The sequence below is a fragment of the Dermacentor variabilis genome, chromosome 2 (genome assembly GCF_050947875.1).
Source record: "Dermacentor variabilis isolate Ectoservices chromosome 2, ASM5094787v1, whole genome shotgun sequence".
NCBI lineage: Eukaryota > Metazoa > Arthropoda > Arachnida > Ixodida > Ixodidae > Dermacentor > Dermacentor variabilis.
This window is the reverse complement of record NC_134569.1, coordinates 113315888-113341411: the sequence shown is the minus strand read 5'-3', so window position 1 is coordinate 113341411 and position 25524 is coordinate 113315888. Positions and strand designations below refer to the sequence as shown.

The following is a 25524-nucleotide window of genomic DNA, read 5'->3' as shown; positions in this document are numbered from 1 at the left end:
TGGCCTTCGGATAAACAGTCGCACGGGGTGTCTAAAGTGGCCCACCCTGACGTGTGAGGAAGAGATCCGAGCTTGAAACTTACCTTCATACAGCGGGGTTCGCCAAGTCGAGACACGTGAGTTATGGCACAGCCACGAACGGCTGGCTTCACTAGAATAGGCAAGTCAACGCTGGATATGGAGACGTCCATGTCGTAGACGACACCAGTAATGGTGTCACTGTACAGAGGAATATACGAGCGGACCTTTATGCCGCCAAGTTCCGTAAGTTTGCTGAAAGTTCGCAGCGCAGTTTCATGTACAACTTCAATAGCCAAGACATTTTTTCGTGCGTTAACTCTGACGTCTACGGCTTAATTTGGCGTCACTGCTTCAAGAAGCACTGAAACAGACTGTCTGTTTAGCAGCCTCAGGTTGTCGGCAGCGAGTTCTGGTATAAATAAAATCGTACTCACTGAAGTATTCGGATCTGGTCCCACAGTCGACGTGCTTGAAGAAAGGTAGGCCCTGATGTTTCTTCGTTTCGCCTTGCGCCTTCCCACAAGCTGAAAGTCGTCATCGGAGAAGTCCTCCCTGCTGAGCTTGTAGACACTGGTATCCTCGCGGTCGGTGTCGTTCTGGAGGCCTGTCCACTTCCTAGACGCAGCCACCACTGAAGTCGCCATCCCCAGCAGAGGGGCGGGGAAGTCAAGTTGCACACGTGCCACAACCTATGGCGGCTCCCCCGTGATCAACGTTACTAGACAAGCTTCAGTTTTCAAACTCAGTGCCGTTGCGCGGAACCGCCACCAACCCGCACCTTCGTGGCGCTGCAGTCGCGCCCAGCTTCACTTCCTCACTAGCCGGGTACGCGGGCGGGCCGGACTAACCACGCAGTGCAGCGTTTGTGTATTCTGTGGTTCGTTGTTGACGGTGAATTTCAGCAAGCATGTCATCCGCGAAACTGTAGCCTTCAGCGAGTTTGTTAAGAATATCAGCAGACGATGCCGACGTGCAGCGTACCTGGCTGATAGGCGGCTATCGGAACGATGTCGACAGTTCGGCGCGCCGCTTTTTCTGTGCTCCCAGCAATGCGACGCTTCGCTGGGCGTGGAACAGAGCGATTCCTCGGGCCGAGCGGCAGGAGGAGGAGGACGAAAAACTTTATTTGCTCTAATTGGTTAGAAATTAGCGGTGGCAGATGTGGTCGCCCGTCTCCACGGTCTTCTTCCCCATCTGCGCAGGGTCGACGCCTCTATTCCAGGGCACCACATAGGGTGGCTACTCGATGAGCGTACCTTACTAGTCCATGCTGGACTTTCGGGTCGCTGCTGGAGAGCACCCTCTCCCACTGCTCCGCACTCGGGTCTCTTATTTGAAGGATTTGTTGATTGTGAACTTGATGCCGCACCAGGAACTTTCTACGATATCCACGACACGCGCTCGTGTTACTGCTCCCGCATTCGTCATCGTCTTGCACAGCAGGCTGCGTTGCCGTTCATCATTCCAGCGCAGAATTTGACTTCTGTTCTGTCGTCGTAATGGGGAGGTCGCGTTTACGGGGGTATGAGCCATTGCTTAAGGGAGCATGAGCCACTCATTCTCTTACGTAACGGACAGATTTAATTCTGAAGAAATTTATTTCGAAGAATCACAAGCGGCAAATGGAGGGCGAAGGCTGCTAACTACGCCACCGAGCAAACTCGAGACATCGAACGCAAGCGACAAAGGCGGACTGCGGGCATACCGTCAGTGAAGTCGTTCTCTCCGTCGCAGCCGATTGTGTGTGTAACCTCATAATTCAGAAATACTTTAATGAGCCCTCGGGATTAACCCAGTGGTAAACACAGGGGCCGCAAATTTCAGCTTCGCTGGTTAACCATCTTCACGGAAGAGAAAAGCCGTCGTTTTTTTTTTTTTTTTTGGCTTGTGTGTTCAAACACTGACCTCATCTTTCTTTTTCTAGTGATTCTTTGGCGAGGTGAGAGGCTTCGGTGGGGACGCAGATCATCGTACAATCACGCACTTTGGCCAGATCTTCAGGCTCCTGAACCTAAACTGCGTGAAACGATAAGAAACTGCGCGAAACTTTAAGAAACTGCACGAAAGGTTAAGACGACAGGAAGAAACAAACCACATCCAGAAACGCAGCTTCTGCGCTTCGCTGTATGCGTTTCTTGCTTTCGTACGGTTTACCCTTCTTTCAGCATGAACCAACTGGCCCGATAAATCCTATTGCTGTAGGTGGCTACCGCTTTCTCATGGTATCACTAATTCGGACAAGGGAGAACGCCAGCGAGCGTGAAAAACGCGCAAACTACCCGTCCGCACGAACTCAAGGCTGCGGCGAGGCGTCTGCAGTGGAGCTCGATGGAACGGCGCTGCCACCTGGCGGCGGTCACAGAAGTGGCGACAGCGGCTGTAGGCGCGCGGGCGGAGAGTTTTACAACTGACGCTAGTCTAGTAACGTCGCCCGTGATATACTCAGAAATCAGGCGAAAATAGCTGAGGTAGAAGAATAGCGTCCTGACTCGCAGTCACTTCGTCTTCGTCTTCCCGTGAGAAGACCACTAGCGAAGTAGTCTGATCGTCCCATTACCAGCTATTGAATTTTGATAAGCTTCATTGATTCTGCTGCAGGCTTTTATCGCACACGCAAAAAAAAAGAAGATCTGCATAATATTTTTAGTATTTTTAAGGTAACCTGAACGTAACATAAGATGCATTTTGTTACTTCAAAGCAATGTAACAGGCCACACACAAGAAAAGCATGCCGATTGCACGTTGCTTGCGCGATATTATGCAAATTTGATTATTCAAAAATATATAAGTCATACAAAAAATATTCGGAATACCTTGAGTCCCTTCTTGTTCTTGGCGTCATCGACACCATTGATAAAAGCGGGTAAGTCGACTCCTTTTGGGCGCTTCGCGCCAATTCCTCGCAGGTCTTTTGTACTGTATGTCTCTTGGTCCACACCTAAAGAAAAAAGAAAGCATCAACATTATTTTTCTTGGAACATAAGGCTGTAACCCGGTGACACCAGCATTAACGCAAGAAATATCATCAGCGGCCATACTCTATGGCAAAAAAAAAAAAACAAAGATACCACCAATCTGGTCTTCCAAACAACTCTTTTAACAAAGTTGATCCATTCTGGACAAGCGCTAAATACGTTATAAATTCATGGCTGCATGACACGTCCTAGCTTTCACTAGTTCCCCTATTTAACTGCTACACAGCTGCTCTCGCATTGTAGCTGCTAACTATATATATGTTTTTGTGTCTCCATGTTGATCGCTGGTGTCCACAGTTAGAACACAGTGTCCACACGTTAGATTACTGCAGCAATCTAATTTGAGATTGAACCCGAGCTACGAGCGCCCATGCCAAATGTAACCACTCGTGCCTTCTGTCCTGATTGCGAGCTCGGCGGCTTCCTCCAGACGTGCAAGTGCCAATCGGTGGCTTGACTTCATCACCACGGTATATGGCAGACGTACGAGAAGCATTCCCGCTTGCAACCTACAATGAAGATTTTCCATTCAAGATGGGTAAAAGGAAGTGGAAAGTGTCCTCGATGTCAGCGCTGTGTGCGCGTCGTGTCTGCGCTTAAACCCAAGTTGTTTTCTATACTATAAAAGTTTTCTATACTATAAAAGGCTGTCGAGCGTGCCCGCAACGAACCTTTCGCCGGAGACTCCGACGCGAGCGGCTTCACGGAGAGTATGAGCTGCCCCGTGGTGGTCCCCGTCGAGCAGACGTAGACGCCCGAGTCGTCGAAGTCCATCTTGCGGATTCGCAGCGCCCCCTTCCTTGAGACGGCGATGCGACGCGAGGATGCCTTCACGGGCGCGCCGTCCTTGAGCCACTTCACTCGGCTGCACGCCGTGCGAAGGACAAGAATAGGGTAAGTTATCGCCGAGAATGATTTTAAACTCACACGCGCACGCACACACAGTTAACACGGCCGGGTTGCGCTGCCCACCCATAGGAACACAAACACACACACTAAACCAGCCTACGTTATAGAGAGGCGTGAAAATCGCATGACAGACTATCGCGACTTCGCAAAGCCCATGGACATTGATTTAGAGCTTATTGATTAAGGGCAGTCCATTGAGAAAAGCGAGATGAACGTCTAGGCGAGTATTCACAAAGCACTTTTGAACGTCGGTGCTTAACATAACCACAATCAAAGGTAGTCAAGCTCGTCAATCACAAGCACGTTTCACCGTGTTTCACAAATTTTATCACTATTCTTCCCTTTCCCGGGACTTGATTTTTCAACTTTATAATGTGTCCCACCGCATCGATCATCGCCATAGAGACGAAAGTGAATTACGCGCTACTAAATTTTTCTGTCAGGTTATTTTTCCTTTTTTTCTTCACCAAGACATCGCAGGAATGGAACCACCTTACCGAGGGCATTACCACCAGTGTCGATAACAAACCTTCGGGCAAGGCACTGTAGCTAAGAATGTATAATTAGGAACTAATGTTATGTTATATTGTTTGCTTTTCAAGTTGCATTTCATTGTTATGCTTTTCGTTTCAACACTCTCCTCTGTAATTTCTTTCGTCAAATTGGGCATGCTGAAGTGGCTGGAAAAGACAGGAGCCAGCCAATCATAAAAACAAGCATAATCAAAACAGCTAATTGGGCTGGTTGGAAGGTTCGATTGATGCAAGCATAATGTTACGCAGCAGTCGGGCGTGGCCCTGAAGACGCATCTGGCCTATGCTGGCTCAATGCGCTCCCTCTCCCATAGAGGCTAGACCGGCTGTCTACCAAGACGACGATCTGGCAAGAAGAGCCCGTAACTGGTTATGGTAGTGATATTGTTTATATACACCATTGCCTACAGCTCGTAAATAATGTGTAAATACAGTTTCTTACGTAATAGTTTCACTATTTCTGCCCTGCCGTATATTTACCGAAAGCAACCAACCAATGAAAGACGTTATGACAAAAGAAAACCACCATGAAGTCTATCCATGGGTATATATTTGGTACTCGCCTGACGTCGGTGGAAGCATTGACGACGACACCTGGACAACGCATCTTGAGCGTCGTTCCCCTGTACACGGATGCTGCTCCTTCGGCTGTCAGGGATACCTGCCGCAAGAAAAGAACGAATTACGATGAAATAGACGACGGGGCAAAGACAAAGATATAGTAACACATCATAAAATAAACGGGAAGAACACATCTACGATGACTATCCAAGAGTGCGAATAGCCGAAAAGCGTAATGTGTGAGGCGTGTACTGCAGCTGCACTCCTCTACTGCGCTTCCCTCTGGGCAGGCTGCGCCTTCTGGCGGCACCACTGGTAGGTGCGCGCATATCTATTCGCCCATACACAACGACAGAAGGTGGCGTCAAAGAGATACGTTGAAGAGCGACACATATCTAGTAGTGGAACATATGCCCACGCGACTACACTACCTTCGTGATAGGCCCACATTTTAATGTAAATAGCATTCTTTGCATTGTCGGACTAGTCTTCTTTCCGGTTCTCTAGCTATATAGCTATCCCACTAAATATGTGGGCCGTTCGCGCGGGTTTGGGTCAATAGCTATGTGTCGCTCTTCAATGAACCTCTTTGACGCCATCGTTGATATGTATCACTGAATATGTCCCCATACGGCCACTGGATATGTACCAGTCGGTAGGTACCGCTTAGTATGTGACGCTCTTCAATAAATCTCTTTGATGGCACGCAAACTTGGGCCACTGTCTATGTGCCACTGGGTGTACGCATACTTCACAGCGGCACCGCCAGAAGGCGCAGTGTGTCCAAAGGAAAGCTGTGGTTAACGCTTCATACATGACATATTTCGGATATACGCACACTTGTATGGGCATCATATATGAATCTTGTCCGATGCTTTTTTTATACTACACTAACTCCGGGACTGGCCCACATTATTCAACTACATTATCTTCAGAATCGGCCCCTAGTTTTGATGGGATTGGTGGATAGCTAGATAGAAGAAAAGAAAACTAACCTGAGTATGCCAAGAATATACTCGCATTAATAATGTTTATATATTGCTGATTGGCTTCGTCCTTGTCAGTTCCTCTTAACCCCTCCATTCATGGTCATAGAGACCCGCCGTGGTTGCTCAGTGGCTATGGTGTTGGGCTGCTGAGCACGAGGTCGCGGGATCGAATCCCGGCCACGGCGGCCGCATTTCGATGGGGGCGAAATGCGAAAAACACCCGTGTACTTAGATTAAGGTGCACGTTAAAGAACCCCAGGTGGTCAAAATTTCCGGAGACCTCCACTACGGCGTGCCTCATAATCAGAAAGTGGTTTTGGCACGTAAAACCCCAAATATTATTATCATGGTCATAGAGAAAGAGGGAGAAATGATACGGGATAGGCAGGGAAATTAACCCTCTCTGCCATAAGAGAAGCTTCCCGTTTGCTGCTCCACACTGATGGAAGAGTACCGGGATTAAGGAAGATTAAAATAAGGGGAGAGAAAGAAAGCAAACGCGTGAAAAAAAAAGATACGAGATGGTCGGGAATGCTACAGTGCCTGAGTCTTTCTGATAGGTCACTCGAGTGCAATACCTTCAAAAGCACCGTGACCAACTTATGGTATGGCGAGCAACAGTCCGCGCTTCAGTATTGTCTGCTCGGAAGCTGCCGGTATAGTCGAGACGTGCTAATGCGGTAGTTAGCGACCACGTGTGTGTGCACCCTAGCGAGGACAAAGGCAAAGATCGTGATTAGACCCGCACTGTGGGTGTGCGCCATGGGCTTGCAGGTGGCACCATGACGACGACGGCGACGGGCAACAACCACAATTATGTTGCCAAAACGCAGAGGAAAGAGCATAGTGTAGCCACCCTGGAGCGTGCCGCCCACCTTTCTCTCGGGTCCTCCCTGCACGGAACCCTTGACTCCTCGGCAGGGCTTGGAGTTGCAGGGTTTGACGGCGCGGGGCTTGCGCCTGGATGCACACTTGGACGGCGGCAGTTCGGCCACACTGCCGTACGCTAGCTCCCTCTGGCAGCGGATCTTGCGAGTCTTCACTCCGCCGTCGCAACTTTTGGAGCACTGCGCCCAATGTTCACAACGGTTGCTTTTCGCAAATGCTCTAGAAATCAATGTGCGATCATAGGTGCCTGCACTCTAGTCTATCGAGTTGTTTCGCGGAGAGGGTAGGAACGATCTTAACATTGTTTGGCACAGCGATACGGGATGTGGCAGTTCGGCTCCCTTTGTGCTTGGCTGTAAATCAACGATAACGCTAGCTAGACGCACATCACGTGCCCAAAACATTCTGTAAGCAGGCGCACCAGGTTCTTTTTTTTTTTCATTTTAGCAATAGCGGCTGGTACGCGAGAGTACACTATACAAAATCATTTGCTTTTAAGTACTACATTCCTGGTGGTTCCGACTAGCGTAATATTAAACGAAATACGAAGTATGGTGGAAAAGTGGATATGGGAGTTGACTATTTTCTTCAGGCTGGCTCACATTAATGAGGGACCCCCTATAGCATGTGAAGAAGCGATATATGCGGGCCCTCTTGCTATACGCCCGCAAGCCCGTTTCTTCGTGCAGACGGATAAGTGAAACGGAATGGGAACACTGCGGAAACACGATAAATAGATAAGAATGCTACGTTTTAAACTAGAGAGCTCCATTAAAAAAAATATTTGACATTTTGTTATTCATGTAGGCGAAAAACATGTCTGTATAAATTCAACGCACATGATGAAATCTATGTGAAACAATGCTTTAATTAAGCGGTTAAGTAAAGGTTGTACAACTAATTGCTACGCGTGCAATTGTATTTACTTTCATCTTGAGAACGTGTAATATCATGCAGTGTTTGTTTATGCACAAGAAAGGCAACAAATTTAATCTCGTGCAATTTTTACATTTATGCGAGTACGTACCGTTCACAGGATTGCCAAAATGCAAGCCACAAATGACTCAAATGAACAATGTCATACGTTTAAGCAGCAATGTCATCCAGATAAAGGGACGTATGACGCTACGGAGTCTTAACGTTGCTGGTGTGGAAAAAAATTATTCCGAGAAAGAGAAAACGACTAGTTCGTACATTTAATCTTAAACGTGTCAAAACACAAAATGCAACTCCGAACGGAAATAATTCAAGAAAGTCACATTGTTCATTTTGATTACTTCTCTTGCGCTGTTAAAAAACAATGGAACACATTTAGTGAGAATCAGCTCGCCCAACAACTCCTGAAAAAGTACGTTTCCGGACCACAGCTTTCGACACCGTAGACATCAAGACGTATTGTAAGCCGTGAGTGAACAAACGATTACAAACGGAGAGGAAACGCCGCACAAGTTGGCCGTCCTGTCACCTCCTTGACAGACATACGGAGAAAATGGTACAGTGGCGACAATGCGGGATAGACAGAGCGAGAAGAACCACGTGGGGTAGGAACAGCATGTTTATATCTTAGACCTTGTTTCTAGGCTAGTTGGTTCATGCTCGTGTAGGTTTGAATCAGCGCACAATTTGAAAGAGGCCAGAAGAGGGATGCACAACAGTAAGTGCCAGCTAAAGGGAAGTCATAGCAGAGAGTGCTCATAGAAAATTACAAGGACAGTACGCAGCACACACTGATCACAAGTGGAAACAAATAGCCGCAGTCATATTCAGAGCCGCAATCTAGTGATGCAGCCTAACCAGAGCAGTTTTTTCTAACATATGTGTGTTCCCTGCAGCACAGCATGACAGACATATCACTAATGATGATGGTGATAATCTCTTCTAAACATGACGCCGACATTATCGGGAAGACAGGCAAATGCGAATTTTGTCTAGCGAAAAAAGCAGTGTTTTATTACCTACAAGGACGTCATGTTATTTTTCGATGTTCTCCAGAGAAATATGAACAAAGACCTTGATCTAGATCCATATAACACGCAATAATTGGTGCCAACCAAAAGCGATGATGTGCCTTTCGTCATGTTTCTACGTAAGGGCTGCACAGTTAAGAAAAACTCGCATGTTATACCGCATTTGAGAACCAATTAGTTATTCGTATCCATATGAAAGCCAAATCATTCGAGAGTGGAAAGACTTTAATGAACACAGTGATTTCCCATCGCACTGGTATTCTGTGTTAATGAATGTGTTGGCGCGTTTCCCTTTTACAAAACTGTTTGCGTTAATAATGGTCCCACGTAGCGTTGGTTTCGTGCTCGCAAACACGGCTTTGGCTGTTTGGGCCTCTATGTTTATGATCGTAGACTCATATATATATATATATATATATATATGAAAAATAAAAGCGCATGCTCTGAACCAAGATGTAAATCCACAGGGCAGGCACTAGGCAAAAGTCGCTTTGTTTTTGGTTTTGTGGCATTTATTTAAAAAATGATATATATATATATATATATATATATATATATATATATATATATATATATATATATATATATATATATATATATATATATAAATGCCACGAAACCAAAAACAAAGCGACTTTTGCCTAGTGCCTGCCCCATCTTGATTCAGAGCATGCGCTTTTATTTTTCATACTGCAGAGGGATTAGTCTTGTTGTTTTCGGGCCACAACAACAATGACGAGATCATCCCCGTTAATAGAGACTGCACCGAGGCGCGATTGATACCTTCGTCCACTTGTCCGGCTTCCACCGAGCCACGCAGTCGACCAGGTTGCACATTCGTCGTTCCTGGGGCCTGGGATCCGGGCAGTGGCTCTCGTGGACGACGAGTGTGTTGCCGACGCCTCTGGTGACCTCGTGTACGCACTGGACGCTGCGCCACTGCGACCCACCGCCGCAGGGCTTGGTGCACGGCGTGAAGTCGGACGCGTTCCACCTGCCACAAACCGTGGGTATATATATATATATACGCTGCATGCGTGAGTGTACGAGGGCTGACGCGACAATTTTCCCGCCGATTTGGAGGTGATAAGCTGCGTGTCAGCGGTTCTTGTACTAAAGCAGTTCGCTTTATTGCGATGTTTCATGAAGCCATAGCGCGATCTTGGCTTGGTGAGGACGGTCACTCGATGCATCGCCCGATGGTGTGGCGCAAGCAGTCACGCCGTATAAAGCTGTATAAGTCACGCTAAAGTCACGCTATAAGTCACTATAAAGCTGTATAAAGCTAAGTTGCGCTCTTCGGCTGTTCATGGGTCGTATAACGTAAAACTATTCCAATATGTTTTTATTCCAACCTCCTGACGTCAAATTTGCGTAGCCGCCGAAGCAAGCATCGGGCAGTCACCCGCAGGGTTGTCTGAACAAACCAATCAAGTGCTCCCCTCGTTCATAGGAGGCCACTTTCGTTTGCTTGAAAAAGGAATAACATTGCCTGCACTGAGCGGCTTGTCTTATCTAATTGGCTCACAAGAGGCGAGGAGCATGCTCAAGTGGAGAGAGATTCGATGGGGCCGAGCCCCTGCACTGAATATCGATAACCGGATGAAGAGGGTGGTGCCGGCGTCTGCGATTGGTCCGCTTTCTCTTACTTAGCTTGCGGTGGCTCGTCGACAATCGCGGCGGCATGCAACGGAAGCTTAAGAATGACGCTAAAACGGATCCTTGGGAAACAAGAGTTGGCAGAACGAGGCCGTAAACGTGCCGAAAGTTCTCGAAAACGTTGCACGGCCACGCAAAAAGTTTTATTAGATGCAAATAAGCCCGTGCTCTCCGGCGGGGGCGAGTAGGCAGTGCCGAAGTGATCGGCGGTAGCCATATTTTATTCCTTCCGAAACGGGGCAGCCTGCGGCTATTCAAAAGAAAATTCAGTTTTGTTCGGCCTATTAATACATCTTTATCGCGTACACGTCACTTTGACGCGGTAAGCTTTTGCAGTTTTGTGACGTCGCGTGAGAGGCAAGTGAAGTGGTTGCAGCCCGAAAACATTTGACCAATGGCCGAAGGCTAATGGCAAAAAGGCGTCGAATCAGAAATAACTATTTTTCTTTTGTTCGGTCAAGTCATGCATAATGAGTGTTTACATGTATTATCAGATGGGGAGCTATCGCGGTTTTCGTGACGTCGAGTGACAGACAGGTGAAGTGGGGGTGGTCCAAAAAAGTTCTTCACCAATCGCGGAGGGCTGATTGCAGAATTGGAATAGAAAAGTTTGGAATAGTTTTACGTTATAGAGCCCTAGTTTCCCTTTTCTTAGTGAAATCAGCTGGAATCGTTTACGCTGTAAAAATTAGCAGCATCTATATATATATATATATATATATATATATATATATATATATATATATATATATATATATATATATATATATATATATATATATATATATATATATATTTCGTTTCTGGAAACAGTTATGAGTTGCTCGGGTAACGCGATTACAGTTTCCATTGGAACGAATCGCATGACTCTTTTGTTCGGAAAGTTCATTAATTTAATTTGAATAACTACTTGTCTAATGAAAAACCGAATCATTTTAATGTGTGTACCCATATGGTAAAAGTATTCACGAAGAAATCATTCATTCATCTTAGCTTTCCTAATTTCAAGGAGTTTCGAACGCATTTCGTGAAATACCCTGGTATTATAGCGTTACTGTTATGCTGCTGTGTGTATATACGCACTGCTCTGAGCGAAACGAGCGGTAAACGTCCCGTTAACGTTGTCTAATATTTCACTGCTAGCGTCCCAGCGCCGCCATGACTGGGCGCTCACCGAGGCCGGCAGCTTCCCGTCGGTCTCGCCTCGTGCCCCATCGAGGTGCAACAGCTGCAGCCCCAGTGACGACGCTCCTCATTGCGCCGTCGTTCTGAGACGCCTGGCACCTGCCAGGGCGCTGTTCCCGCTGCGCAGCAGCACTCGTTTCGCGTGCTGCGTCGTGATATGTTGCCTCCGCGTGTGCATTTAAAACGCCGCCATAGGAGTTCACGCGCAACGCTAAAAACCTTGCTTCGGGCGAAAGGGACAAATTCCATTACGGTAGCAATCATGCGGACGCTCGAGCCGCATTTCCAGCGTCGCCTCCGCCGTCGTCGTGCTGTTCCGCTGACGGCGCATGCGCGGCCCCCACGCGAAGGGATACAGGGGCTTTCTAGAGAGGTGGACTACGCTTCGCTGCAAAAATGACGAATCGAAGCGGACGCACCGTCAACGCTACGCTCAATGACCTCGGTGACGGAGGAAGGGTACGCGTTCTGCCTACCGCCGCAGGCATCAATCAGCCTTGTGCGCTCGCGCACTGTAAGCACACTAGAATGCATGCTAACGCGCTGTGTGTACACTCTGGCCCGATCAGTAAACGTCAACCTAACGTTGTCTTCTATTACACTGGGTGGTGACTAACTACACTGGGTGGTGACTAACGCCAACGGTTTCCCGTCGGTCTCATCACCTGTAACTTTACTGGTGGCGCTCATGGCGCTAGCGTTGCGACACACCTGGTAGCTGCCACTAACCGCACCTCGTTCTTTTTGTAACAAGTAAACCTTCTTTGTCTGGCAGTGACCAGGGAGGCACTGTTATTCCCCGCTGCCCAGCAGCAGTTACCTTGAGAGCTGCGTCGTGCCGACATGTCTCCCCCACTTTCACTTATATATAGGACACCGTCCGAGGAGTTCAAGCGTAAAATTAAAGCGTGCTGTCGCTCTCACTGATTCTGCCGAAACTACCAAAGTTCTTGGCGAAGGGACAAGTTACCTTGCCATGAAAGTGACAGCACAGGATAGTGGGGAAAGAAAGGTTCCAGCCATAAAGCTATTCCCCGTCGTCCTTTCCTCTCGAAAATATACTTTACACATTTTATTGAATTCCGCGTAGGACTATAGTTATGTCTTCCATGAATTGCGCGACTTTACGTGTACAATTCGCGCGGTCCTATGGACTATGTAAAATTGATACAGACATTTCCATTGCTTGAGTGAGAGAAAGAAAAAGAAACATCGATTGGCTTGAGCTATGTACTGCGCTCTCGCTGCTCTTGCTTTGGCTCAAGAAGTTTACCTTGGTTTAGTATGGAGTACGATATACCACTCAGTGGTGAGGCTTAAATGTCATCGGAATGCCACTAGCGACTGATTCTTTCCTTAACACCCAGATAACTGTGCGCGTGAATGCGAGGTAATTCGAGTTAAGATTTTGTTACCATGCTAAACAAGGGTGCGTTTACTGTTTTCTAATAAGCAGGGTGTGGAAGTTTCACAACAAAATTTGCGACGGATAACAAAAGTATCCAAGCTCGACCCATGCGTAGCCCTCTCACACTGTTGACGAATAACCTTTCATTCCTTAAAGCTTATAGGAACGAGTCACGCGGCAGCCAGATAGCTTAAAGTTCAGTGGACTGAAGCCAGCGAAGTTCAGGTAAACGAGTAGTCGAGATCAAGCTAGCAAACAGTAAGCCACTCGTTTCATAGCCTGGTGGTGCGCTCATCATCGACGCAAGGGGCATAGGTACGTAAGAGTGAACCATAAATGCGCTATGAGAACAAGATAGGGAAAGGGGTGACATACCTCGGGGGGCACGGCATGTTGTTGCACGTCTCTGTGATGGTCTCTGGTTTTTCTTTTATGTCGCACAAGATGTAGCTCACCGGCTGGCCATCCGCGTTTCGCACGCATTCCACCAAGGATTCGCGGATGCCTGCGTCGAAAGAGGCGCACACCGAAACTCGTTCGCATAACGAGAGCGCACGGACAGCGTGGGCATACGATAGGAAATGAATGGCCGTGTATACCAGCCAATAATTATGTCTCTAGACATGGTGGAGGTCCGGCAACGTGAGACAAGGAGTTCACGGCCTGTGCGCGGAGTTTGTAACTGGAGACTGTAACATAAACTCGGCTGTGATAATAGCGCAGTTCTACTCAAAACTTCTGGCCTGCATGCCTATATATCGCCGCCATATTATTAAGGCCAAAGCCTTAAGTGGCTCATACCCAGGATGGCCTCGAAAACTCGTGGTACAGAAATTCATGCGGGCTCGCCTCGCGTAAACTCGTGCTCGTGCCACAGCTCTGGCGTTCGTCAATGCTCCAATGCCGCTCATCACGCCAAAAAAATTCAAATTTATCTTAAGATAGAGTTAATTTAGGCAATCGAACCCACGACTTTTGGTGTTAAGGCGAATTAATGCAAAGTTAATTAAAATAGAGTTATTTAAGTCACTCGAACCCACGACCTTTGGTGGAAGTCGTACACTCGTCCTTTGGTGGGTGTCGAACCTACGACCTTTGGTGTTAATTAGGGCTAAGTTAAAGAAGGCACATTTATTTAAAGTAACATCAATTGAGGCACCCGAACCCGCGACGTTTGGTGGAAGTCGTACACTCGTCCTTTGGTGGGTGTCGAACCTATGACCTTTGGTGTTATTTAGGGCTAAGTTAAAGAAGACACATTTAATTAAGGTAACATCAATTAAGGCACCCGAACCCGCGACGTTTGGTGGGAGAAAACAAGTAATAAGAAGTAACAACGCATTCGAATGAGAATGTCAAGTAATTTAATGAATATCTCATGAGCGTGCAGGCTTTCGCCTTCACCCTCTTTGGCGTATGCTAAAGTGACTGTCAATTCTTGTTTGTCGCAGCAGCCGCAGTCCTTATAGTTTGGCTCTACCTGTACGTGAACGAAAACACACTATGCGAAAGAAAAAGCTCTACAAACACTCGCTTCTTTGACGCCAGTGCAGGTTTCTGGAAAAAGCCAACAGGTAATGGTTGCGGCCTTCGCAGCGCATTGGTGCTGACAAGGCAGTTGTACGTACACCACTTATCTGTACAAATAGCTGTAGAGATTTATCTCTGCGAATATACAGCAGTTATCACTGTAGAAGTCATCCCACTTAATGTTACAAACTTGTAGGGGCGCATACATTGGCATGAAGTGGGTCTCCGGGATAAAACGCCCCCCCCCCCTTTTTTTTTAGACATCGCACCTCTGGTTCGTACAGCCACCTTGTTGATTCCGCTCGGCAGGCTCAGGCCTAAAGGCGTTAACTACACGGGACCTGCTCCTGCTTATTCCCACATTTCAAAAACGAGACAATCACGCGGAACAATCGCAGACATGACTTTGCAGATCTATACATCTCCCTGCATTTAAGGATTCTGATCCTCGATCGCGTATCTCAATGGGAACAGCGCACCACGTCTACGCGCTCACCTCCCAGACAAGACGCCGAGCAGGGCGTGTATCCCGCCGAGCGCCACGAGTACGGCGCGTCCGGCTTGTCCTCGGCGCCCAAGCCATCAGCGCCGTCGCCCTCCTCGTCGACCTCGTCCTCCTCTTCGGAGTCGCCGCGGTTCTGGTCCAGGGCGCAGGGACGCATCGCGCAGCGCTGCATCTCCGCTGGACGGATGCCTGCGCTCGACAGGTCATGCGTCATTTTCTTGCCAAACCATCGCAACAAGACAACGTTGTGATTACTCGATGTTTCAGTGTATGAAATAGAAGCCGCCTCGCAAGTTCTTTGCCGTAAGGACATGTCTTTGTTGGCTGTGCTAATTTTGACGGTCAGTTTGTCATTTACCGCACGCTGCAAGGCTGACTGTGGTGATGACGCACGCGTGCCACCTTTGGAGCACACGACGATAGGCGAAAATGATTAGTTCGGAATAGAACAGGAATAGAAGCATATCGTTCTGTTCTAGCTCTATGAGCACATTTCTTGTGTGGTATCGCTTACATAACGCCATCACATTTCCGCACAATGGCGTATATCCGCATAGAATAATATGCGCCTTCCTGTATTGGATACGCTGTCACTACAGGCCAGTTTGGATCCATGCAGCCCGCTTGAAGCGTCTGCTTTCTTGCACACAGACAACGAAAGGTTTCGCTGGCTGGGCTCTTTATTCCTCGATATGCAGATGGAATTGTAGTAATACCAAACAGGCTGGTACTCCATGAAAGACGCGTTAGTCAGACACATAGTGATGGGCCTACTGACAGCACCACATAAGTAAGTGTACTTAATAAAGGGAAAATGAGACATCCACCCAACGTAGCTAAGTGCTACAAAGAAAACCCATACGGGTTCCTCGAAAGAAAAGCCTCACAGTAAGTAAGTGCACTGTTGCACCATTAATAGGTCACAGTAAAATTAATATACGTACAGTAAAGTACTGTACTGTACAGTGCAGACATGAAAGAAAACATGTAAGCACAGGTAGAGGTCGCCCTTCACCGAAGACGGGTCATACTTGCGCGTAAGCAGGCGAAGGGTTGCAAGTATGCATCATTAGCAAACGTTAACTAAACAAAAAAAAACTAATAAGAACGTATGTTAAGCGTAATTACTGGCCATCATTTCTTAGACAATTTCTAAGCGCAGTTTGATCCCAGGATCCGTTCTGAAGCCTAAATTACGCCACAACTAGACACGCGGTCGAACCTGTGACGGTCCACCTTTTCAGTCGGTGAGACAGGCCATGGGCGCAAGGTACAACGGCTATCTTCCTGCGCATCTTTTTCACAGTGACCTGCTACTTTCTCGTTTTTCGCAAGCACTGTGCCAGCAAAATGAATCTCTGCCAACTAGCTCAAATCAAAGTACTATTACACTCTGAGTGGCGAGGGAGGAAAGAAACCCAACTCCGCAGCACGACTTCCGTGCTCCGAAAGCTTTTGCGATCAGCGAGCGCGTGTGCGTGCGCGCGCGTGTGTGTGTGTGTGTGTGTGTGTGTGTGTGTGTGTGTGTGTGTGTGTGTGTGTGTGTGTGTGTGTGTGTGTGTGTGTGTGTGTGTGTGTGCGTGCGCGTGTGTTTGTTGTGCGTGCGCGCGCGTGTGTGTGTGTGTGTGTGTGTGTGTGTGTGTGTGTGTGTGTGTGTGTGTGTGTGTGTGTGTGTGTGTGTGTGTGTGTGTGTGTGTGTGTGTGTGTGTGTGTGTGTGTGTGTGTGTGTGTGTGTGTGTGTGTGTGTGTCTGTGTGTGTGTGTGTGTGTGTCGAAGCTCAGGTCGCGAAGCATGCACCAAGCTTCGTTTCTACACCCACACACACACACAAATAAGAACACGCAGGAAGTACGAAATGCGAATGAACGAGTTCACCCACCAGTGCACTCCTTGTCGGGCAGCTTGGCCATCGTGCGGGAGAACTCGAGGAAGATCTTGCATTCCACGGATCGCTTCTGGACGCCATCGCCGCATGTGACGCTGCAGGATCCCCAGTCCCCGACGATGAAGCTGCGCCAAAACGGGATGTCTAGTCACGCATAAACAGGCGGAAGTGCTGCGACCCACGACTTGTCACGCTAGGTTATTGTAAGCCTTGTTGTTGTTGTGTCCTCTGCCCACGTGGCACATACCCACCGTGTGGGATCCGCCAACCAACTTTCATTAAGCAACTTTCATGTCTTTGTCTCTGCAGTTTTCTTTTTTCTCTCTTTAGAGTACTTATTTGCCTTGCGTGACCTCCCGCGAGTCCTAACCCTCTTTTTGGGCACAAGAGACGGCTTGGGAACGTTATAGTCATGGTCGCCGTCGACATTTACTCTGCTGTAGCCTTTGCAAGCGACAAAAGCACAGCAGAAGGTCGAATACGACGAGGCACACGGCAAACTCATTGAAAGGCCTGCGGTCACGAAAGCAGCAGTTGCTGCCTAAGCTAGGTCGGGACAAAACAGATTCAGAACACTCCGCGTGCTCTGAAGACATTAGCTACGTTCTTTAAACAACACTCTGTCCCACCACAGAAGAGTGCTGATATCGCTCTTTATGCTTTAACTCCCTGCACTTTCCGGTGCGGTGTGCTCCCTCGTAGGACGTGGAATGATTACCCGGAACAATTTTGCTTCGGTTCGCGCACGTGTGCACGCCGTAAATAGCTTCTATGGCAGTGCGTAAATTGGCTTTCCCAACGGTGGCATAAAGAAAAAAGAACTTGAAGGATGGTGGTCTTTCTCCGGAAGCCTTAATTGCCTAGCTAAGTCCCGACAATGCTCATTGATGTGTCCTGTCGACGGCGAGAAGATTAGCTTCGTTAACGTATGTTAGTTCTTTCGCTGAAGCTACGTTCTGTATTCTGAGCATTTTACTTTGTTACGCCCAGTTACAAGAGCACACGTTAGTTCAAGTAACCCCACCATTAGTTTACCCTGACTTTTTATACTTTAAGGTCGTTGACCTACGCGTATTAGTAACTGCTGACGAATAAGATCAATTATGCAATAGTTCTTGTGATCGTCGATGCAATAAATACTGTGCTACGTTACTTTTTTTTTCTTTGTGTGTGTGTGATCTCCTGTACTTTTCAGTTTATTGTTCCTACACCTGCCCTGTGTGTTGGGCTAATCTAGCAAATAAAATGCCTTACTTAGATAGGTTGCACCCCTCAACGCTGTATTTTGCCGTTAATTAATAACTGCACACAGCGACGAACATCGTCGTGCCTTAAGAAGTAAGATGCTACAGCATGTTCCACTATTAAAGAAGCAGCCCGCTTGAATTACTCGGACGGTTAAAGGCGATGTATGTCATGAAAGCGTGCTCTTTTCTTTTCTGCCTAGATGCTTGCCCTAACGCATCATATAAGACACTTACTTTAAATAAGTTGAAGAATGTTTGCAACTACGTTGGTGTTGTTGCCAGTTTGGTTCCCCCTATAAATTGAGAATTCTCTATTGTGCATTCAGACCTAACTTTTCTCCAGCTCGCCTACACTAAAAGGGTATACCTTTTACCGCTGCTCTTTGCATTATTGACTGCTAGAATTGTTGAAAATTTTAGCTTAGCATTGCTAACACTCGCGTATAGCCAGAAACGCGCGGAAACATTTGAGATTTGGGTATGTATCGTCTGCTCAACATGAACGTGAACAAACAGTGTATTATCCAGCTTCACACCTTGGTTCCGGTGACTGGTGGTGAGGTTTGGAGGGTGTGTTGAAAGGTGCGAAGCCTTGAGGAGGAGCATCCTCTTGAGAACCATATTCTTTTCCTGCGGAGAACAGCAAATACATATACAAAAAAAAGCCTGAAATTAGCGCTTATGAAATACTGCTTCTGTTACATCAACAGAAGCAGTTCTTCACAGGGCTTCATGCGCGTTAATTTGGCTTAACTCCGCCCTCATTCGTCCCTAAAATATGAAGGAAAGTACGGCGTTGGGAAGTTGTAAAAAAAAAAGGACAAGAAAGGCAACGACGATTACTGCACTCCCAACTGCGAAATTGGAGCGCGGCTCTATACGTGTTTTCATTCCGCGTGTCAATATTTGTATTATTATTATATAGGTACACAGTTTATATTAGGAAGAGAACGCTGTGAGTAGCGCAGTAGCTGGCGCGGACAATCTGTCTTGTGCGGTACATTGCAAACGGAGCGAAGTGTAGGGCGATGGCACCGCTAATCGGGAGATCGCGAGAGGCAGCGCTTAAGTGACGCGTGGGCGCGATGCACAGCAGCCGCCGCAGACAGACCTCCACTCATGCAGCGCTTTGTTTCCATGTAAACGGCGCTCGCTACTTTCGCGCCATATGGTAGCCATCGTCGTCGCTAAGCCCGTCTTGCTCAGCACTACGCTTTCCTTCTCCCGCTTTCGTTTCACCAACGACGAGAGCGGCCCTTCGTCACAAGGAAATCGTGCCACCAGTGTCAGCAGCGACAACACCCACGGGAGCGTCACATCGAGCGTTACTCGTAGCCGCTTGCCATCGTCCCTAGCAGGAGCAGTGATCCCCATCGCACATGCTGGTACCGCGGACGGGCGTAGCCCTCTCCTCTTCAGGTCGCCCTGCTACCCTCCTTCTCTCGGAAGTGCTGAGGATATCGCCCACGTGGCTGCGGATGCCGTGGCCGCCAGCAACTCAGCGCACGCGCAGGCCGTTTCCCCTTCGCTCCTTTCCCACTTTCCGCCTTAAGCTTTCACTTTAGCCTTTTCCTCCACGCTCCTCCTCGAGCTCTCTTCTTTCATCTACCGTTGCGCTCCGCGTTCGCTTTCTTTGACTGTACTCGTTCGCTGGGTTACAAGGTACGGCGCCCACTCTCAACGCAGGAAGGGGCGCCTATCTGGGCTTTAAAGTAAGCATCACTACGTCCTACGAAGAGCGCACTGCCGTAGAAACCTCCAAAACATTTTCACCCGGAAAGTTACATTACTTCATTTCAACTCTCGTGTGTTTTTGGTGCCTTATAAAAAATTGTCATAATGCTGCACCAGTAGAAATATTGTCGCGGTATCGAGCGAACAGTTCGCCTTTAAGCCCTACAACGTTAAGTTAAACCAAAATACTAGGCTCCTCGTCGGACACCCAGTCTGGACACCTTTTACTTCTTGCTGTTGATGCCGGGCGACAACACCAATTAGCATTACGCCATACAAGTGATTGTGCCTGTTGTCAGCCAATACTATTTCACTAAGCGTCGAAGTATAGGGTCAGCAAAGTATATGTTTTATCAATGGGAGTGAAGGTACTCAGTATGGCCGTGCCCGTTGCCATGCAGAAACCTTTTCTTCAGAACTCGGAATACATTGGGAGTGAGTGCAGTGTCTTTCAGTGAATAAATTTGTCCACACTTTATTTTAAAAAACAACACTATACTAATAAAGAGGATATGAAGAACGCCATGTTTCCTTTCGTCATTGCTCCTCAACACGTCCGTTCGCTTCGTGCCAGTTGGGACGGCTCCAATAGCAGGTGCTTATGTACTGCTCCGTCTTTTCTTCTTTTTTTTTTTACTTTCCGTGGTCAATTGATACGGTTGCCATTCATGGTAGGCATCTGACAAACGTGCCCGAGAGCGACGAAGGAGCGGGAGACAGGACCGGCGAGTCGCGGGGTCCCTCACCAAGGCTTGGCCTTTTCAACCAGAGGCGCGCTTACGATCGTGTCTGCAAAGTACTGCACCGCTGCGCCCCATCCCTCCTTCCCGCGAGAACACTGAAATTTCAAGCCAGACGTGGTGCACCCTTTTCTTTTTCTTTCCAGGGAGCCCCGCCCCCATCCGGAGAGTCAAGGTCAGACACACAAATGTGCCCATATCAAGGCCGCACGCGGCTAATCGCACGCGCCTGGCTACGCAGTCCTATGCATGTCCTATGCATGTGTAGCATGTCCTATGCATGTGCGCATGTCCTATGCATGTGTAGAGAGGGTCGACGCGCAGCACGCGCGCAAGTCACGCAGTGCTAGATCTGGAGCGTCATGTTTAGTGTACGCGACGAAAGTGGCGGCCGTCGTCACGCAGCCGGCATGTTTGGAAACAGGTCTTTTTGTTGTTTCGGAGTCGTGCTGGCACGCCGGGAGTTCCCGCTGCGGTTGTGGTGTCGCCCAAGGACGACGGATGCTATCAATAATGAAACGCCGGTCGCCAGCGGTGAGGCTCGTCCTGCGCTTTGGCCGGCAAGCCACAAGTCCGATAAGAATAAGCACGGGCCGAGGTGTTCGTGGGCCGAGGTGGCGAGAAACGTGATGCCCCACGCTGCCGTAACAGGCAATTGAATTATGGGGTTTTACGTGCCAAAACCACTTTCTGATTATGAGGCACGCCGTAGTGAAGGACTCCGGAAATTTGGACCACCTGGGGTTCTTTAACGTGCACCTAAATCTAAGCACACGGGTGTTTTCGCATTTCGCCCCCATCGAAATGCGGCCGCCGTGGCCGGGATTCGATCCCGCGACCTTGTGCTCAGCAGCCTAACACCATAGCCACTGAGCAACCACGGCGGGTCCGTAACAGGCAAGTGCTCAAAATTTTCATGCGCGTATCATACGCGGGGCACTTTCAATCGCGATCGAACCCGACCGGGATCAGATTTCTGTTCTGCGCAGGAGTTATAATAAATTTTGCTCAAACCCAAACACTAACGTATTCCCTTAAGGTAATCCTGCAGCGCTGTGCTACGCGCAATGAAGCGCTCACTTGTGCTCGTGTTGTGTGGCTGGTCGCCCTTCCCGTCGTCACACGTGCACGGACTTGGAGACGCATGTGCTCGCGTACACGCTTAGCGAGTCTGGTTGGGCCTTAAATCGCATCACTCAAAAGTCACTCCCCGTGACACGTGACCAGACTTGTACACGTTAAAGAAGAAGAAAGTATTCCGGTTACAGTTACTCCATTCAAAAAGTTACTTGACTGCATTTACCAATTACTGACACACTAATGTAATGGAGGAGTTATTTAATAGTAATCGATTGCTTTTTAGTTAATTTCGTTCGAACTTTCATTAACATTGCATGGGTACAGTAAACAGAAGGAGCTGGCCTGGCTCTTTCAGTGCGTCCCCTGCAGGCCTTCGTACGTTGCTTATCTGCACCGACAATTACATTTAAAGAATTTTTTCGGTCATCGTTCCCCTTTTTTTTTTATGACATCAACAACGATAATGAGGAAAAAGAGCGGGACAGACAAGAAGGTTAACCAGTTAGCTTGATGTGCGCGGTGGAGGATAGGGCGGTGTAGTAACATATACGGATCTTGCGCACAATATTGTGGTTACTCAGCATCTGGGTCCTCTATGAAACGTAGCGCTTCATTGTTGCTCGGACTAGGAGAAGACGCTCCAGGGTGGGCCAATGAAAATCCGAAAATGTTCGTCCGTAGGTGATTTCCTGGCATTTACGCCCCCAAGTGGCCTTCGCCGTTGGAGACAATACAAGCACCTGTTCGATTCACCGGCCAGCATCTGGCGGAGCGTCAAGACGAGAAAACAAGTACCGAGCCCCCGGGTTCGCCTGTCTGAACATGCGCATTGGCGAGGCTGTTGCCTGGCACAACCTCGGGCGTTGTACTGTTGCTACGCCAAATTCAGGTTCTCAAGTGCGCGTCGCTTGCTACAGCTTGTCTCGTCAATAAAGTAACGGGTCACGGAGCGTGACTTTTTCCAGCACGAAGCACTGGAGTGCGAAAAGAAAAGCAAAAGAACGAAGGGTTGGCAATAGAATGACAAACATCCTTTGTTCATTTTTTTCTATTTTCTTTCTTTCTGAACTTCAGTGCTTCGCACTGCAGAGATCAGAACTGAGACCAACCCGCCCAATTTGCTATTCTTAACTGGTTACATATATATAATTGGTTGCTAAAAATTGTGATTGAATTACGGTAAACATTACTGAGCAAATATAAGTATATTCGTTAAGTTAGTAATATTCAAGCAATTATTAAATTGAAAGTAGTAGTTAAATCGAGAAAAGTATGCGTGCTATCGCAGCCTTGTCGTTCGAGCACCTGGCTACTGTGCTTAACGGTAGGGGTTCGATTCCACCGTCCGTCACACACTTTCTTTGTATTTTAGCGAGGCGAGAGTGGAACCTACCTACCGCAATGCGCCAAAAATGAGGCAAAGAATGCTTCGCATTTAAAGAAAAAGAAGAAAGAAAAGGCTCGGCGCCGGCCCCATACGTAGCGCGGTCCTCCATGAAAATGGCGAATCGGGCGAGTTCTGCGTTCATCAGTCATCACTCTCCTTTCGAGCCTATCGCGATGCGTTATTCTCCGGTTCCGGTATGGGAGAACATTGGTAAGGAATTTCGCATTGCGGAGGCCAGACGGGGCCAAGTGGAGAAGGTTGATGTTGGCAGTGAAGCTCGCCTCATGAAATCATGGGTTCGTGACCCTCCAAGTATTTCTAGCTCTGCTAGTAATGAACAAGTTCATATATATATATATATATATATATATATATATATATATATATATATATATATATATATATATATATATATTGTGGTAGAATCCTTCCTAGAGGGCACGTAACTACTTCCAGCGCATAACCAAGTTTGCTACAGGGCCTGGTGAGGTGCCCTTTAACAATACCGCCGTTTCCTCATTTGCTTGAAGGTTAGAGGAGCTTGCACGCCTGCGTGATCACGAGTCATCAACATGACTGGTCATGGTCATGGTAATGTCAATCATGGTTATGATTGGTCAGTCATGGTCATGAACAATCGCCTAAAACTGGCTGGTGCCAACGCGCTGACGCGCACTGATATGTTACGTTACGTCATAGGTGGGACGTAGTAGAGGTGGACTCGAAAACCCCAGGTGAGAGCACGCGATCTTCTATGCGAGGTTATGGCCTAACTGCGCAGCAGTATAAAATTTTGCTCGCATCTTCATGGAGGCATTTCCAACAGATCACGAACATTTTCTTACCTTGTTCAAAAAGTGTTGCAGGGACTTTTTATGTGGTCGACCTGGACCCCTGCTTTCGCATATAAGTAACTGTTGCCGAGCGGTGTTACTCGTTTATAATGTCAAGAACTCCCGCTGACGATCAGTCACTGAGCGAATGCGCCGTTCAGCGGAGAGGTCGGATATAATTCTGGGCCACGAAATGTTCCTTAGTTGCACGGCGCAACGACCTTTACGAAACCAAAATGTCGATCCGCACGGAGAACTGTTTTCGCTGCAGCAATAGAAGGTTGTCGCCGGCGAGCACATACTTTTGCGTTTCGCGTAAGTCGTGTTCCTGCTTACCTCATCTTCGCAGAACACATTACCGACCGACGGACTTAAGTAAATCGGGTAGAATGAATTGGGCGCCTTGTCGATGCGTCGTAGCAGGCGTGTGCTGCAAAAAGGCGCATCGCAGCGGACGCGAATGGGTATTTTTGACAGATTAAAGGTTAAGAAGCCTGCATACAGCATAACACCTTCTCTAGTTATTTGACTTGGGCTCGCGGAAACCATCATGTTGGAGGCGCTGTTTTCAACTCTATCTCGTTCTATCTTAACAGTAATTTATCTTATCGTGACGACTTTTAACGTTGTGTCTGTTTAAACGTCTACATGTCCGGCTCTGGTGGCGCACTGGTACCGACAGAGGACAGGTACGTAAAGGAGGGAGGTGCCCTTCGCGGTGGAAAAGAATCACGTGTAGTGACGAGATCAGAATGTGCTGTGGTCAGAAAGGGTGGTTTTTGTAGACGGAGGACAGGGGTGATTGCCCATGTCAGGAGTAGCACCGTTGTTGCGCATTGGATTCAATGTAAGCGATTACAGCGACCTGGTAACTGCCTGCCGCTAAAGGGCACGTATTCAATCCGATAGTCAATTTGTAGAGGTGCAGTTATAGTCTCCAAATGATTTCAGCAACAGCTTTTGTTGACAGCCTACAGCTACGCCTACGAGGCTTTCCTTTTCTTTCTAACGTCGCACACGTACTGAATGGCACAGACAGGGATCGCCTGCAGTCGGTGCGACGCCTGGGAGGCTCGGCTTTTGGCACAAGGTGGAATAACGACTGTTTCTAGTCTTTTACCTGCAAAAGCTTAGTAGCGATGCACATTTGGCTCGGTCGCGGCGACATATGGCGGCGGCGTAACACGACTACGATGCAAAGCTATAAACGAAAGAGTGCAGAGAGGATAAATTCTGTAAGGTGCTGCACGTAACACCAGCGCTAAGCCTTCGGTGATGTAGTCGATGGAGAGAAGGCCTTAAGGTATATCGCCTGACATCGACAGTACGCGTTGCTGGCGGGGAAGCAGTTACGGTGAATGATGCTGTACTATCCATCAACGCAGCTATATGTGGTGCTTGTAGTGCAGAAACTGGTCCAGCGAAAGCTTTGACCGATCTTTATGCGCACTCGTGACGAAAAATGATCGCGTGTTTCGTTCATTGTTT

General features: G+C 48.0%; 1 protein-coding gene across 2 annotated transcripts in view; it reads right to left on the bottom strand.

Moving 5' to 3' along the window:
- The window catches only part of nolo (ADAMTS-like no long nerve cord), a 269799-nt gene that overhangs the window by 16431 nt on the left and 227844 nt on the right, over positions 1-25524 (bottom strand). For both annotated transcript variants that reach the window (XM_075681789.1, XM_075681790.1), the window contains exons 9-17: positions 18799-18892; positions 17010-17140; positions 15122-15319; positions 13471-13600; positions 9627-9837; positions 6864-7055; positions 5002-5099; positions 3668-3861; positions 2835-2959 (exon numbers count right to left, since the gene is read on the bottom strand). In XM_075681789.1, coding sequence (XP_075537904.1) covers positions 2835-2959; positions 3668-3861; positions 5002-5099; positions 6864-7055; positions 9627-9837; positions 13471-13600; positions 15122-15319; positions 17010-17140; positions 18799-18892 — 1373 coding nt within the window. The remainder of the gene's footprint in view (positions 1-2834; positions 2960-3667; positions 3862-5001; positions 5100-6863; positions 7056-9626; positions 9838-13470; positions 13601-15121; positions 15320-17009; positions 17141-18798; positions 18893-25524) is intronic.